At 32.7% G+C, this 16152-nt stretch overlaps 2 protein-coding genes across 2 annotated transcripts; both read right to left on the bottom strand.

The window, feature by feature from the left end:
* Positions 1 to 848: 848 nt before the first annotated feature.
* Positions 849 to 4760, bottom strand: ECH2 (enoyl-CoA hydratase 2). The gene is made up of 12 exons (XM_085757139.1): positions 4719 to 4760; positions 4532 to 4597; positions 4158 to 4180; positions 3940 to 4045; positions 3591 to 3661; positions 3336 to 3408; positions 2690 to 2729; positions 2445 to 2517; positions 2222 to 2372; positions 1736 to 1806; positions 1313 to 1486; positions 849 to 1134 (listed from the first exon to the last, which is right to left on the bottom strand). Exons 2-12 carry the CDS (start codon positions 4586 to 4588, stop codon positions 1047 to 1049), a joined length of 927 nt encoding a protein of 308 aa, XP_085613265.1. The 5' UTR covers positions 4589 to 4597; positions 4719 to 4760; the 3' UTR covers positions 849 to 1046.
* Positions 4761 to 6028: 1268 nt separating this feature from the next.
* Positions 6029 to 12757, bottom strand: LOC146943060 (protein SKU5 SIMILAR 14-like). Its single transcript, XM_085757140.1, has 8 exons — positions 12578 to 12757; positions 12342 to 12451; positions 10742 to 11012; positions 8426 to 8528; positions 7984 to 8329; positions 7283 to 7648; positions 6907 to 6985; positions 6029 to 6625 (listed from the first exon to the last, which is right to left on the bottom strand). The coding sequence occupies exons 1-8, from the start codon at positions 12722 to 12724 to the stop codon at positions 6413 to 6415; spliced, it is 1635 nt and encodes a 544-aa protein (XP_085613266.1). The 5' UTR covers positions 12725 to 12757; the 3' UTR covers positions 6029 to 6412.
* Between the last annotated feature and the right edge of the window lie 3395 nt (positions 12758 to 16152).

Here is a 16152-nt window from a genome sequence, read left to right on the forward strand (position 1 = left end):
CTCTATTCACTTGATTTTGAAAATAAAAAAACTTGATTGGCTCATAAAGTTCAAAGGACCATAATTACTTAGTCCAAATTAGAGGATTAAAAAATATAATTAAGTCAAAATTAAATTTGATACATTGAGGATTTAAACTGCAATAATAAACTCATGTTATTACTGCAAGTTTCATATAAAATTTGTATGAAAGAAATCATGTTATTACTTAGTACTGCAAGCAACTCATTATTCTATTCAAATACCTTATTTTTGTTTAACATTTATCAAACACTATAACATTAATTTAAAATCGCCATGAGTGCATTTAGGTATTATTGTAAACATAAAACTTAGGTAGTACTATTTATAAGAAACACCTGACTTTTTTGATTCATTGCATATATGATGTATTTGGTCTATATTTTTTTTTTTTGGTAAATAGACAAAATGACAAAGCCATTATAAACTCACACACACAAGTGGAGGTACCGGGGTTCGATATATTCTAGATAAGATACACTCCCTCCGTTTCAAAATACATGCCCAATTTTTGCAATGTGCACTATTCACTTGACTTACTTTGACCATAATTTTTAACTAATGTATAAATACAAATATTAGCATGTAAGATGTTTGATTTGTCTCGACAAATATTTTCAAAAGATTAAATTTTTATACTTTTTTACTTTAGATAATTAAATATATTAACGGTCAAAATTGTGCATTGGCATATGTGAAGTGGTTGACTTGGACATGTATTTTGAAATGGAGGGAGTATTAATTACACAATGAATCTAAAAAGTCAACTCTTTCTTATAAATAGGACTGGTACTGAGAAAAAAAATACTAATTAAAACAGAAACGGATAGTATAACTGTCGCCAACTATTTTAAAAGTGAGAAAAATAATTGTAACTTGAAAAAATTCTCTTTGTAACAGAAACTGTAAGAACAATACTTATGGTACTGCGTCTAAATTTAGTCCTTATTCCAAACATAAATAACTGGACGGCATAACTTGTTCATTTAGGCATTATTATCTGAGCTATATTCAACTGAACTCCTTCAGAGTGATGAGTTCAAACCACGTAGATCAACGGAACCAGAAAGGACTGTCCGTTTTCTCTCTTTCACCAATGTCCTATAAATAACCCTGCACAATTTTAAATATTCAACATATAAAATGAACCTGAATTTCCCATGCATTCAAATAGGACAGCGAGAAACTTTAGGTAACAAAAGTATGTTAGAAACTTTTAGATAACAAAAATATGATAGAAGGGAATAGTAAAAAATAATATCTTTATGAATGTATTGACCAGTGAACCTACCTCGAGCCTTCAAGCCACATCTCGGTAACGAGAGTCTCACCAGGGTAGACATGTAGAAGAAAACGGCCAGTTATGCTTTTTATCCTGTCGGGATCTCCTTTGCATATACTTTTGATAATTGCCCTTACTGCAAATCCTAACGTGCACAACCCATGCAATATTGGCTGCGAGAATCTTTGGCAATCGGTTAAAAACATTAGATTAGCCGTACAATCGAGAAAATCCATATAATAAAAAATGATCACAAAAAGAATAGTCACAAACTGATGATGTTATATCGTATTTGCTAAATAACCCCTTTGTCTATGTATTTAATTCATATGACCAATCCTCTTCAAACAAGCACACCAGTAATTTAAATGGAGTAAAAATTACAATCTAATTGAACTTCCGGCATTCAAAAGACGGGATGAGAGTACTAACCCGGCAACCTTTGCAAACAGGGGATCCGAATGCAGAGGATTGTAATCACCAGATAGTCTGTAGAGCAATGCCTGCCAAACAGAAAAGATATTCAGAGTTTGTATATCGTAAATCATAACAAAGCATGTCTAAAGCTTTCAGACAATTTGACACCTAAAAGATATACGACTCTACATTATAGTATGTCTACTAACCAAAGTTGTAAAGTATTTAAGAACATGCAAAAGCTCAACACCCCATATAGTAGGCATGATTTCATGTCTTAGAGCAAAATTTGTTACAAAGAGAGTAATAGAGAAGGCAAGGAAAATGTAAAGACTGTAAATCGCATGTAAAAGAATTATTTCATGTCTTAGATAACAATTTGTTACAAAGAGAGAAATAGAGCAAAGACAAGAAAAGGGGGAAAGGAAAAGAGAAAAAAAAAAATTCTTGTAAACGAACAAGCCAATTTATTTCAAACAGGATTGAATAGCTACAACATACCTGAGATGGGTGCGTACAATCCTCAAACACTGCAAAAGGCCTACTTTCAGGAATTTTTACAGCGGAGGTCTGGTTTGAAGGGTAATTTGAGTAAGAAAATGGTTTAGATGACTTCGAGAAGCCACCAGCACCACGTAGATAGACTGTTGTCCTGCAAGCAACTTACTAGTTACAACTAGAGTGTGATGTAACAAAACATTGAAAGGCAAGTTTTCGGTTTTACCTGTTCATGCATAATAAATCGCCAGACTCTTTCTCATAACTTTTTGTTTCGATCTCCAAAATTGCTGCTTTGCCTGAAATTTAAGCAACATCATGTCTTCAAGAAGAATTTTAAGAGTAAAAGGAATAAAAAAATTGACAACACATGCACAACAGATCGTTAAAGATGTGAACGTGAAACTGAAAACTGTACAGCCAATACACGCACAGCAGATCGTTAAGTAAAAACTCTTATGGCAATTCAACCTTTGTCATGCAATCCTGCGAGGCTGACTTTATTTTGTATCTGTAACAATAAAAGATATACTATGAGCCTATATATATGAAGATTAAGAGAAAATAATCAGATATCAACCTGAGCATGCCCACAAAAATCACTACTATTTCAGAATATCATACTTGTAAAGGTCAGGTGTGGAAATGGAGATATTTTGGGGTTGAAGAAGTTTGTTTTAAAAGAATCTATGCAAATTAGATAGACTAAATTTAGTCATACAAAATCTAATCTTTATCACTAACTTGCATCAGATCATTTTACCCGCATTTTAATTAAAAACGTAGTCGTCATCCCATTCTTCTCAAGTAAATGTGGTTTTAGTATATTTTACTTACCAAGTCATATTGAAATCTAAACGCCACAAAGAAAAGGCAACTATTTCACATATGCATAGAAACGATGATAGGTCAGATACTTGAATTTCATAAAGGTTTTCATTTCTACAAGATGGGAGCATCTATAACATAAAATTTCATTCACGTCTATTATCAATTTGATTTTCCTGGGAATTTCATTTAAAATGTTGATGTATTGAGCTAAATTTGGAACAAGAAAACATTACCGAACATTTTACTCAAGTGTCATAGAATGCCAAATATTCATTAAAAACCTTACATGGCAGCTGGAAGGAAACGGTTTGTACAGCTCTATGTATTGTTGTCCATGCAGCAGAAGGCGTGGATCATATCTGTCATACATAAAGTTCTACTTCAGATTAAATATCAGAAGAGGCAAAAAGGGACGATCACATGGACTCGATCAATACGACAGAAAACGGAGTATAAAAGTTAAAAGAATTATGCATTCATCCATAAAACAAATTCATGAAGTGTAAGCACAAACATATTGAGAGTAGTGAGCAGCACTTACTGTAAGCCCGGAATATCAAAACCACTTGGCAATGATTCAAGTGAAAGTAAAGCGGCAAACGTAGGCAAGACCTAAAGAGCAGAAAATGATGCATAAGTCAGAATTTTTTAGCAACAACACTGTCTCAGCAGGGACAACCTAAACAGAAATGAATTATTAACAATATCTTGTCATAAGTTAAGATCGAACAAGATTCTGTTACATTAACATATACCAAGAATATCTTAAAAAGCAAAGTTCTAACAAACTTATGACCATCAAAACAAGTGGACATAAAATTTATGTTACAAGAGAATAAAAGGTTTAAAGTAAAAATTCAGTACTAATATAATTTGAAAATAAACAATACCTTGATAAACTGCTGACCATTTTCATGGTAAACATATTTAAGCTCGTCTTCATCAACAGCATCCGATGCACATGCCCCTATGCCTAAAGCATAAAGTGCTACATCTCTGTTGAACATGTATTCGAAGCATGATTACTCATACATTTTCTTTTGAAACTCATTTCAACAACATTATTTTTGTTGATCTTATTGAAAGTTTGTGTTAAGGAAGGTCTTACCTTTCAGTATAAGAGTAGGTGGTCTGCAGTCCATGGTTCCATGCAATCAAAATGAAAATAAAAGTTTAGAATTGAATATAGTCTCTGTTTGGGTAAACAAGTTAATTTAGCGTTTAAGGCTGTGTTTGGCAATGCAAAATTTTTAGCTTATAGCTTATAAGCTCATATGACATGCAAAAAAAAAAAAAAAAAAAAAAAAGAATCTACATATGGAATTGGAATTGGAATATACTAGCACGTTTTATTGTTATAAATTTGGCGTTTATGATAACAGTATATGGTTTTGGTGTGTAATGTTATGAGTATGACACTTATACAAAAATTTGTGTACCAAAATCTAAGAACAAAAAGAAAGAAGAGAAAGAGATACACACATCTTGAAAGTTGTGGGAAATTGCGAGTTCAGGGTCGAAATCTGATGCACCCGCCATCAATCAAGCCTGTAAGAACGATCGATCGATCACGAAAGCAAATTAAACTAAAATGAATAATTACACTCTCAATCGAAGGTTATGATTGGGAGAAAATAAAGATGCAGATGTAAGTTGCGTGTTTACTTACCTTCGCAGGTTCAACGGGATTAGGCTTCTTCTGCAAACTGTTAGAAATGAAATGAACATCAAATTTTTTATCTATTTTTTTACAATGTTCCCTTGTTTAATGAGAAAGTGATAGTCACTATGCACTTGCCACATATGGTCGTAGTACAATGTACTTGGACAAACATTGTTTCTAGAGAGAAATGGTAAGAATATTGGCGAGTTGACAATTCAAAACAATTTTATATATATAATTAATTAAAATATTTAAAATTGTTACATCAATTAATGTTTTATGTTATAATTTGAAATATTTTAATTGATTGTCTGTATAAAGTTGGTTTGAACTCATAACCTAATCTCAATTGTATTTGTATAACCATTTTTAAAACAATTAAATGTCGTATTTCTCTTTTTATTTTATGTTTGTCCAAAAAAAAAGAAACAAAAGAGTCATCTCAACATTGTTACTTATATAAATAAAATTTGCTATTTTCTAAATAAAATAATAAATTATAAAATAATTGTCATAATTTATTCGTAACTTTCAAAAGTCCAAATAAATTATAACAATTTTGACAAGAGAAATGATATTTGAACATCCATTTAGTGACAATTTTTGCAACAACTTTCTCTCTCATACTCACATTACTTTTTACTTTATCTCTCTATTGCTATGGTTTCCGTACCAATACCACTTTTTTCTTTGTAAAATATGGTTGTCAAATAAGTTGTCACCAAATTGGTTGTTCAAATAACACTCCTCTTTTGACAAACTCCCCTAAATTAATATGCAGAGAAAAACAGAAGAGTTTTGTGCCAGACTGCCATCACCAGTTGGTTCAACTATATGAGGATCAAGATAATCGTAGTTGTTACTACTAGTCACCGTTAGTTAGTTTTGACATAGTAGCAGTGTGTTTCACAGAAAACTTTGATTTATATGATATAGTATACGCATTACACTTTGCATTACATATTTATGAGGGAGAAACCACTGCCGGAAGGTATCAAAGTTACGTTCAAATATTAAATCATATTGTTGTTTATGTCCACTATTATGTCTGCGATTATATGCCAGTGGTTACCAATACAGATTCAGTTCGGTCTCTTATGTGCTTGTTTGGGATTGAGTTTGGAAGCAAAAAAGCAAGTTTGGGGGATTTCCAAAGCAAAAATTGCCGTGATTTTTAAAAGCTAGCAATTGGAGCTTTTGAGTTAAAGTGGATTGCTACCGTGCTTTTATGAAAACGTGGGTAGAAAAACTTGGTACCAAACAGGCTCTTAAGCTTCAAAATCACAATATGCTGTTACAAAAAGACACCGCGGAAGTGAAAAGGATATGTATATTATAGCAATCGAAACTCATAGAGTTCCATATTCAATACATCAAATGAATCAGCTGCTTAGCTAAGTGTGAAATACCAACTTCTGCAATCCTTGTCACCATACTTTATAATAATACTGGTAAGATTCTAGATAATACAAAGGGAACATATATAGTATTCTTTTTCGGCTGGGAAAGAATGTGACCTCGAGCTGAGGTCTTTCAGACTCAAACGTGGTGGTCGTTCTTGATACGACAGGAGCACAACATATATATTTGAAACACTCAAAACAATAAAAATAGAAGTAGATAAGTTAACTACTTTTCACGACTCTAAAGCTAGAATGCCTTCTCAAGCATGGAATGGATGCTTTTAAACCTTTGCTAGCTCAAAGGGGGCGGGTATGTCTCCCACTTGCCCTACCACAGAGACGTGCATTCTTTGGAATAGGAAACTCGTCTCTGATTGAGGTTGATGCTGTGTAAACGCGTAAATAAAATTGTTGGCCAAGATACTGTCGTGCCCAAAACTCGGTCCTCAAGTTCCACATTCCAACGTTGTCAAGTGCAACATAAATAGCCGTCCATGAATAGGGATATACCTTTAAGAAAATTGAAAATCATATATTGCATCAGTTAGAAACAACAAAAATTGGGGAATCTCACATAACAGAAAGAAAGCCGGAAAGGTTAAATATAGAAACAAATTTTTATTCAAGAGTCTCACACACCGATTAAACACTGCTACTATGTATAGGACAGCTAGGTAGGTAGTTGTAAATCAACAAACTGAACGTGTAAGTAACTAACCAACTAGTAACTGGTCGTTTGCATTCTGAATTACTAACTCTACTCAATAACAACTATATAATATGATTCTCACCTGAGTGGTGCAACGCGCTACTGCATCTCGAAGATTGTACCCGTTTCTGCTAGAAGTTGTCCACTGTCCTCCATCCATACTACACATTGAAATAATTTAAGTCACAAAGTGATAAATTTTAGAAATACCAGAGACACAATATCAATTGAAATAATTTAAGTCACAAAGTGTTATTTTAGAAATTCCAGAGACACAATATCAGTAACATGGTAGTTTATATACTTCTTTTACAAAAGTAAAAAACATGTTACAGTTACAAATGCCAAATAAATAAGGATTGTTTAAAGAAATTGTAATATTTAAAAATATAAGTAAATAACTAATGAGCATTAAAGTGAAAGGATAAGTAGAAGTTATATATGTGCAGTGTGCTCACCCAACAACAAAGAAAGAGTAGCCATCAAGATGATAGCTCTGAACAATGTTCTCGTTGTTTTGGAAGACAATCTCAACAAAAGATCTGTAATCAGCTTGCATCACAGATGTGTCAAGGTAAAGGCCACCACCAGTGGGTCTCTCAGATATGCTTCCAACGCGAAAAACACCGGAGATTTTGAAGTAATCAGCGAGCTTAAGAGGCGTGTCTGGGACAACATAAGACACACTGTTTATTCCATATCTTTGCTTGCCATTAACCTGACCAGGAGAGCTAGCCAGAATGATTGTCTTTGTTGTGTTTATGAGACCGTAATGGTAGGATCCTTGTGGGTTAGGCCTTGGTCCACTTGCTGTAAGGTTAGTCCTGAAATTATGGATCATAGCTTGAGTCACAATAATCATTTCATGCACTGTAACTGAATCATACAAACAACATAAATATTATATGTTGTAAGGAGTAGTCATTTATTTAAAGAGTAGGAATCGAATTCGGTATCTTAGAATTTACAGCACTCATACAAACTGTGCATGAACCACTTGCACTAGACCCCCGTGGTTAAGGAGTAGTCGATATGAGCTCATAGTTGAATTTTAGATACTAAATTAATGATTCAATTAGTTAATTTTTATATTCAAACATACTTAATTTTGTAAAACAACAATGTAGATATTATTCAAAACAGCTTAAAAGTGAAATACCTGATTGAGCGGGCTTGGTTCAAAGACCAATCAACTTGGATTGTAGGTCCACCAGGGGGTGGGCCTGATACTGCGCCTGCAGAGTTGCTATAGCGAAGCACCGCAGTGGTGGTGAGAATCTTAGAGGAGAATCTTGTGGAAGCCACAATGTAGTAGTCCTGAGAAGGTTGATCAGCAGTTACTAGCACTGAGTAAGATTGTCCCACATGAACATCAAGTGAGGAGTACGTGGTTTGAAGTGTGTGTGTTCCTTCCACTTCTACCAACTTCAGTTTGTGGTTTTGAATTCGAAAGTTAAGGGAATGTTGCAATCCCACGTTTGATATCCTAAGTCTATAAGTCTTTCCTGTTGTGTACAAATGGTGATAAGCATTAAAACAAGATTATTTATTTGTGTGTTTAATACAACATTTTCTTTTTATTTAATTTAATTATTGCATACCTTGTTCAACGTTGAATGATAATCCATTAGGTCCACGACCATTGATTAGGACTCCATCAGGTATAGGAAGCTTCTTTCCCTTATCAAGATGGGCTTTCAATGTCTGCATAACATCCACATAATGTTAATAAATTCCTTACAGATTACAGAACTGGGAGAATTGAAGTTGAATCACATAATAATTTAGAATGTATTTTTTCATCCGGTTTAAATACACAAATTTGATGTGATTTTTGTTTTAAGCAACAAAAAGAAAACTTCATTTAAAATTTGATAAGATTAGAAAATTTAAGTCAAAATATAGCACTAATCCACAAAAGTTCAAGTAATTGATTTATTGTTTTCAAAGAGTATCATTTTGTTCGATATAGAGGTAGTTAGTATTAATACGTAATATGTAATAATAGTGTACTAGTATAAGTAAACTTATACTCCCTCAGTGTCCATGGGGCGGCAGCAGAGGTAGAAGTCAATAGTATTTTTTAGCCAAGAAAAGTTTTTTTAAATAATAAATTAAAAAACAGTTTTTTTTTTTTATATAAGGAATTAACAGAAGTTTTTTTTTCTGAGAGAAGGAATTTACAAAAGTTGATAGGCAAGAAGTTTTTTTTTTTTTGGCTGAAATAGTAATAAGTTACAAAAAAAATTTGCATGAATTATTTTTTGTCAGAAGAAGTAATAAGCATCACATGAAAACTCACGGACAAAATTTGAACCCGGATAACCATAGAAACTGTCTCGTTTAAAAACACATACTAGTACTAATTTATCGTATTCTAGCAACACATATTTTTTACTGTAGTAACACATTAATAAATAAATAAATACATATATAGAACATTTTTATGCTTACGATAGTAAAAATTACACTCATAAATTAACTTTAAAACACATGCACCCGGTTTTTTTGTTTTACAATAGTTGAGTTTTATAGCTTATAAATTCATATGATTAAAAAAGGCTCTATTAGTATCTGTCATTTTCTCACAAATTTATAGCTTTATTATATTATCTTATCCCATATTTTTATAAGTTAATTTAAGTATCTTAAAACTTGTAGGTTATCATTTTTCTCTCAATTTTATTCTTGTAATCTAAATCCAGAAAAATAAAATATTAATTAAATACATTATTGTATGTATTTTCATATTTATAAGTCAGTTTAGCCAAACGTTACAGATTCAATACTAGTACTAGTATAGTTGGAATATGAGCGTATAAGTTAGCTTATGAGTCATTTGCTATGTGAATATCAAATTCACAGCGTGTCTGTCGTCCCCGCTGTATTACATTGAAAGTTCAAATTCAAGAAGTCTCTAATGAGTGATCACCGCTTGGCAACTTGCTTAAGAGGCAATTAAATACGTAGTCAGATCGGATAGAAGAGGAGGGTTATCCCTTGGCACACAACTCAAAATGGAATGAAAAAACAAATGCAATTTGTCATGAACGAGTAAATGTGTTTCATTGCCGCCAATCAAATTTTGACCATTAGTAAGAATATTTGGGGGATGAAACTGTAACCACTTCGTAATTTGCCAGCAAACCAGTTTCTAGTACTCTTTTTTCTTTTCTTTTTTTTGAAAATTCAGTTTCTAGTACTTCTAAATAGTATTTGATTGTGTAACATTTTCCAATATTGAACGCGTAGTTCATTTTAAAAAATTCCTTGTAAAAAAATTCATTTTAAAAATGAAAGAAAGATGTGGTGGGAGTGGGGACTACTATATGATAGAGACTAGACCACAAAAAGTCGAGTAGTTCTTGTTTTTTACTAGCTTGCAGATCATTTGAATCCATTCCTTACTTATGTTTGAAACAATCTACGGTATATAAAGAAATGAAAATAGAACTTAATTTTTGTACCATTTCTTAAATTCGTATAAAGAAATGGAAATAGAATCCCGTGAGTTTAACTTTTTAAATTCATATAAAGAAATGAAAATAGAATCTCCATAAGTTTAACTCAACTGATAGTGATATTACATATTATATGCATCGGAGTTCGAATCCCAGACATCCCACTTCTTCACATTTAAATGTGTGAGCGCTGACTACTTGACAAAAAAATAAAAATATAATTTAATTTTTGTACCATTTTTTTTATTGTAATTTTTCTTGTTGTCAGTCAAGCGTGATCGTTTGATCGATAAAAATATTTGACTTATTTAATTTAAAAATATTTCTTCTCATTAAAATATATTATTTTAAGAAAAATTGTCTTTAAATAAATATTATTACCATATTGTTTAGTGAATGAATATATGAGAATGAAATAGCTATAAAAAGAAGGCAAGTTAATTAATTGTATCATACCGTATGGTTGGACTTGTACCAATCACCAATAAGGACAGTGTAATCTCCAGCTGGTTCAGGGAAAGGAACTGGAATTCTAGGCCTACTGAGTATCCTAATGCCTCCAAAACCGCCAGCTGCTTTCTGAAATGCTAGAGATGGAAAGTAGTAAAAGCTTCCAATTTGATCCTTCACTTGAAGTATATAAGTGAAGTTCCTCCCTGGTGGGATGGGGCATGTTGTTCCCGAAACACCATCTTCGAATGAGTTCCTTCTCTGCTGGATCCCATTCCTGCGGTTTCATTCAATTAAATCCACATTTCTTAAACGGTTCAGTTGTTGTCACATTGCCATATCTACAATTGCCCTTTGGGCTCAGGAACAAAAAATCTACCACTAAATTCATGTAATACAGTAATAAAAAAAAAATTACGTACTATTTTTACAATCATAAAAAAGTACTGTGCTTGTAAACTTTCATTAACAGATTCACCCTCACTTATCATAACTGTTTACTACTCCCTCCTTCCTATAATACTTGACACAGTTGACCTTATTACGCATGTCAATGCATAACTTTGAGCTTAAATATCTTGAATAATATATTAGAGAAAATTATGAAAATTTGATATTTTGACAATATTCATTGAGACGAATCTAACGACATCTTATATGATATTATTTATCTTTGTATATTAGTAGAAAAATACGGTCAAAGTAAGTTAGGTCAAAATTGCACATTTTCAAATGGGTCATCTATTGCGGGACGGAGGGAGTATTTAAAAAGTTTATGAAAATAATTTCTAAATTAAAAAACTTTTTTTAACAAATAATTTTAGTAACTTTTTTTAAAATTAAAACATTTAAAAAGTGGCGCATGTGATTTTGGACAAACCGAGATGGAGTAGGTGGTAAGCTATAATGGATTCCAGCAAGCTAACAGCCAACGAAAATAGTAAAAGGTTAATTGATGATGGATTATGGATGGGCCATAATGTAAAGCGTAAGTGTTGCGTTTTTTTCAACCTTACATTACATAACGACCAACTACAACAACTACTTCTGGAAACTTTACTCTCTTCAATTCAATCGGTACCTTAGGAGTAGTTTCTTCTACCACATAATTCCGACAATATGCCATAATGGTTGCTTTCTTGTTAGTCCAAAGATATGAATTAGATTATCCCTCCCAACTAGTAACATTAATACCTAATTCCATTAAGTACCATAATCATGTGCTTTTGCTCTTTTAGAAAGGAAAAAAATGTGACAAAAATAAATAAGAATGAAAAAACAAGTGAACCAGATCTGGATCCGTGTCTAGTGTCCACACATTTGATCCAGCACATGGGAGACTTTAGTGCTGCCACTATTTAGCTAGAGTCATATAACAAACATTCAAAGTGGAGAATTGCCTTTTTCATTTTGATAGATAAATCCAATCCACATCAGCATCAAACAAACATACCCTTAAGTGTGTCAACACTAATCACATGATTATTTGGTTTTAATTAACTTTTTGTGCTTTGAGTTTTATATTGTTACTTATAAATCAATTTTAAAATGGTAGATTGAAAGTGCTAATAATGTAAATATTTGAACAGAGAAAAAGAGCTTGTACCATGAGATGAGAAAGGGTTCATTCAAACTGTTGAAGACATTGATAATGAGGTTGTCGTTTGTAACAGAATGAATGTCTGGACCAGGAAATTGCCCATTGATCAATATACCCTGTAAAAATTAAATAAAAAAAAATGGAGTTAGTGTTATGAAATTGAAACATAAAATATAGGAAGAAAACAAAAGCATGAGAAAGTGAGTGAGATTGAGATTTGATTTGAAATGAAACACACGTACCCTTTGACGAACTCCAAGTGGGTAAATGTCACCGTAAGTAACATTCCAGTTGAAGAATTTATAAGGATCTTCAGCTGAAGTAATGTGAAACAAAGAAGTAGCAACACATAGAAGCAAGGCTCCAACAGCAGCTAAATTGAGAGTCATTTTGCTCCCACACACTTAACTAACAAAACTCTTGCCTCTCTACGCGGCAATGCTTACTCTAAATAGTTGTAAATGTTAATTGGGGAGAGAGAGAGAGAGAAAGAGACTTTTAAAAGAGGTGGGGGAGGGGTCAGAAATGATTAGGGAGGTGCGGTGCAAGAAGGGACTAAGGAGTGATGTGTACTGCTATCTATTAAAGTGTGAAAAATGTTAAAATAAAAGAGAGGGAAAATTGAAGGGGATTCATTTGGAAGGATATACTATTGGACAAATAATAATAATAATGTTTTTGCTTCAAAGGGTGGAAATGAAATGGGGAGTGTCGGTCGTGGGGTCCACAAAAGAAGGTTAATTATAGTGGGTTTGTCTTCCACATGGCTTTCCTTTACAACCTGCAACTGTGTGTGACTAGGTGGGGAAATGTTTTTGTTTGTTTTCATTCTTACGGGCGAGGCACGGTGATTCGCCAACACATGCGACTTCTTGTTTCAAACAACTCAAGAGAAGCCTCCAAGGTCACTTATCCGATAGATTTTCTATACTCTCGGTATATTTTACTGATATTATTTTTTAAAGAAATTTATTTAAGTTTGTAAGCAAATGACAAGCAAGTATGAATTGAGTTTGGGGACCCACAAAACTATGAAGTCTCATGTTCGAACTTGGTAAAACATGTACAACCTAACAGTCTCGAGTCTCGACAATTGAGTTGAGTGTTACAAACGATTTAGTGATCTATTGATAGTATTAAACTCGCAAATAAATATGAAAATAGGTTTTAATGTAATAATACCCATAATATCTATATTATTTTTTTAAAGGTATAATGTCTATATTTTAAAAAGGAATATTTCTAATCCTAACTCGATCTCCGTAAAACTCACTCGTAAAGTAAAGAATATCTCTAATTTTTAAACTCATTTTTAGGTCATACTTCATCCAATATCGATTTTTTAAGATATCCTTCTCACACTCAAGCCTGCACATCTAGAATGTGACTCAAGCAGATGATGATCCAATAAATATCAGCTAAGCAATATCAATATGACAACAACAATAAAGAAAAACGAGCATGAATTGAGTTTGGAGACACATAAATGTTTTGTCTTGTTCTTTGTACGAAATTGACACCAATTAGGAGCTTGTTACAAAAGCTACAACAAGGGAGTCAACAAAATTTTTTTGTAGGATAGTCAACAAATATCTACTTACAAGGGCAAAAATCAATTATCTTGAGAAAATTCGAGTGTGGTCACAAGATTCACGCTATTAGACACACACAAAAAAAATTAAATAATTTGTATTTTTTATTTTGTCGTAACTTCTCTCTTTCTATCCTGTAACCCCTCTCCCTCCCCTTTTCTCTACTCGTTCCCAAGCCACCCCCCTCCATCTAAACATGTTTAATTTCTAACAAAATAATAAATTTGCATTACTCTCGGAGTTGAGGTTTAATAGGTATATGCATTAGTAATAGAATATGAATATCAAATACTCTCTCTAATCCCTATTATACGAAAAAATTTACGTATTAAATTCATAGAATAATTAATTTATCTTAACTTATAGATCATGATACATTTTTTCACTACGATCTTGTGGTGTGTCAATCAATTAATGTATCTGAACTCCATTCAATTTATTCCTCTCTTTCTCTTTCTTATAGCTGCCTGTAAGTTTTTTTTTTTGGTCGAAAGCTGCCTGTAAGTTGTAAGGATAAGGATCCATTTACCACAAGATTGCCCAACACTTGCGAGAGGGCCATAGCATAAATTAGACCTTCTAAACACACACTACGTGCATATTTGGATCGACCGACAGTAAAATTATGCTTTGAACTTTGAAGCTTTAGAAAAAACCATGTGATCCCACCATAGTTTAATCAAACTCACTATAATTGCCTAATTGCAAACATGCAGTGATTCGTCGTTATATGTCATAAAACTTGAGTAAATAGTATTTAAATTTTTTCCACATACTGATGAATGCACATGTCCAGACCGTGTGAACAAAAATTTACAAGAGCTGACACACGTTGTCAGGAATTATTCTGTATCCAAAAACCAATGGCGACTGCTTATTACTCATTAGTCATAAGTGAAAAACAAATACAGCTAGCAATGTTCCCGTGATCTTCGCAGTCAAAGTGTCATTCATATTCATATGGTCTTCTACTTTTAATGCCACAGTCCAACCATACACATTATACAAAGGAGAAATTATATCTATACAACCATTTTTTGACAACCTTTGTGACAATTTTCTTTATCATACTCACATTATGTTTTTAATTTTTCTCTCTATTACTTTGGTTTATGTGTCAATATATCATTTTCTTTGTAAATCAATAGTTGTCTCATAAGTTCTGTTGAAATGGTTGTTCAAATAACACAACACTATACAAAGATTCATGCTAGACACCCCCACACTAATGTTTTTTTATGTTAAATTGTTTCTTGACAAATCACATTGACGATAAATTTTCTCAAAACCGCATGATAACTTTGAACTGCATAAAGTAAAACTAAGTTTGAACTTCATAAATTAAAATTACCATATTTCAAATCAAATTAAGGATAGATTCATCCTTGCTCGTGCATTATAAAAATCATATTCCTTCAAATCCAAACTTTACATGACAGGAGATTTATAGCCAGCATATTACTACCACACTGACATCTTTAATGTTCATAAAACGGTGGCATTTAACATGGGAAAGCCTAAAACTTTCTCACCATGGGAAAGTTCACTTTAGCCATTGGATTAATTGAAGAGCACAATATTATCATACACTTCCAATACTGGATTATTTCTTTTACACCTTTCACCACTTTCTCTCCTCCGGCGCCAGCAACAAACACACCCTTCTCTCTTTCACACTCTCAGCTAAAGTGAATAATTATGATGATTGTTGCAATTGTAATGAAAAAAATTCCGATTCAATTGAATTCAACCAAAATCAACTTGTGTAACAGTAACATCGAATCAAATCAGCAAAAACTGCAACAACGAAAGAAGAAAAAAAACTAATTAAAGGTTATCGATCTATCCTTATTCGTCGCTTCCGGTTGTGAAATTAAAAAATCGAAAATCTCAATTGAGTTGAATGAAGAATTCTTGTTTGAGTCAAGGGAATGAAAGCTACAATGACAGCAACGCTTCATTCTCATTTTCTATTAATAGAATAAATGGGAAAGTGATAGCATCTTCATTGGTAAAGAAAAAAATCTTAGTAGTATAGTATGAGACTTTGTTTGATTTTTCTTCATTCTGATTGAAGGAGAATTGTTGGTGGTGGTGACCGTGAAAGAGACACAGAGGAGAGAGAATTGTTGGCAAGGGAGGAGAGAAGGATAGTGGAAGGGGTAAAAGAAGAAATATGGTGTTGAGAGTGTATGATAAGATTGTACTCTTCAATTAATCTAATG

Source organism: Medicago sativa, chromosome 3 (genome assembly GCF_051527215.1).
Source record: "Medicago sativa cultivar Bolivia chromosome 3, Bolivia_mono, whole genome shotgun sequence".
Lineage (NCBI taxonomy): Eukaryota > Viridiplantae > Streptophyta > Magnoliopsida > Fabales > Fabaceae > Medicago > Medicago sativa.

Excerpts from the sequence above, each read along its gene's own strand:
- ECH2 (XM_085757139.1), bottom strand. The coding sequence starts at position 4,588 with ATGGCGGGTGCATCAGATTTCGACCCTGAACTCGCAATTTCCCACAAC. Across the intron at positions 1,807-2,221 it reads ATTGTACGCACCCATCTCAG|GCATTGCTCTACAGACTATC; the intron begins GTATGTTGTAGC and ends TCTGTTTGGCAG. Across the intron at positions 1,135-1,312 it reads ATGTGGCTTGAAGGCTCGAG|GGTTATTTATAGGACATTGG; the intron begins GTAGGTTCACTG and ends AAAATTGTGCAG.
- LOC146943060 (XM_085757140.1), bottom strand. The coding sequence starts at position 12,724 with ATGACTCTCAATTTAGCTGCTGTTGGAGCCTTGCTTCTATGTGTTGCT. Across the intron at positions 8,529-10,741 it reads GGTACAAGTCCAACCATACG|ACATTGAAAGCCCATCTTGA; the intron begins GTATGATACAAT and ends GATGTTATGCAG. Across the intron at positions 6,986-7,282 it reads TACTCTTTCTTTGTTGTTGG|TATGGATGGAGGACAGTGGA; the intron begins GTGAGCACACTG and ends TTCAATGTGTAG.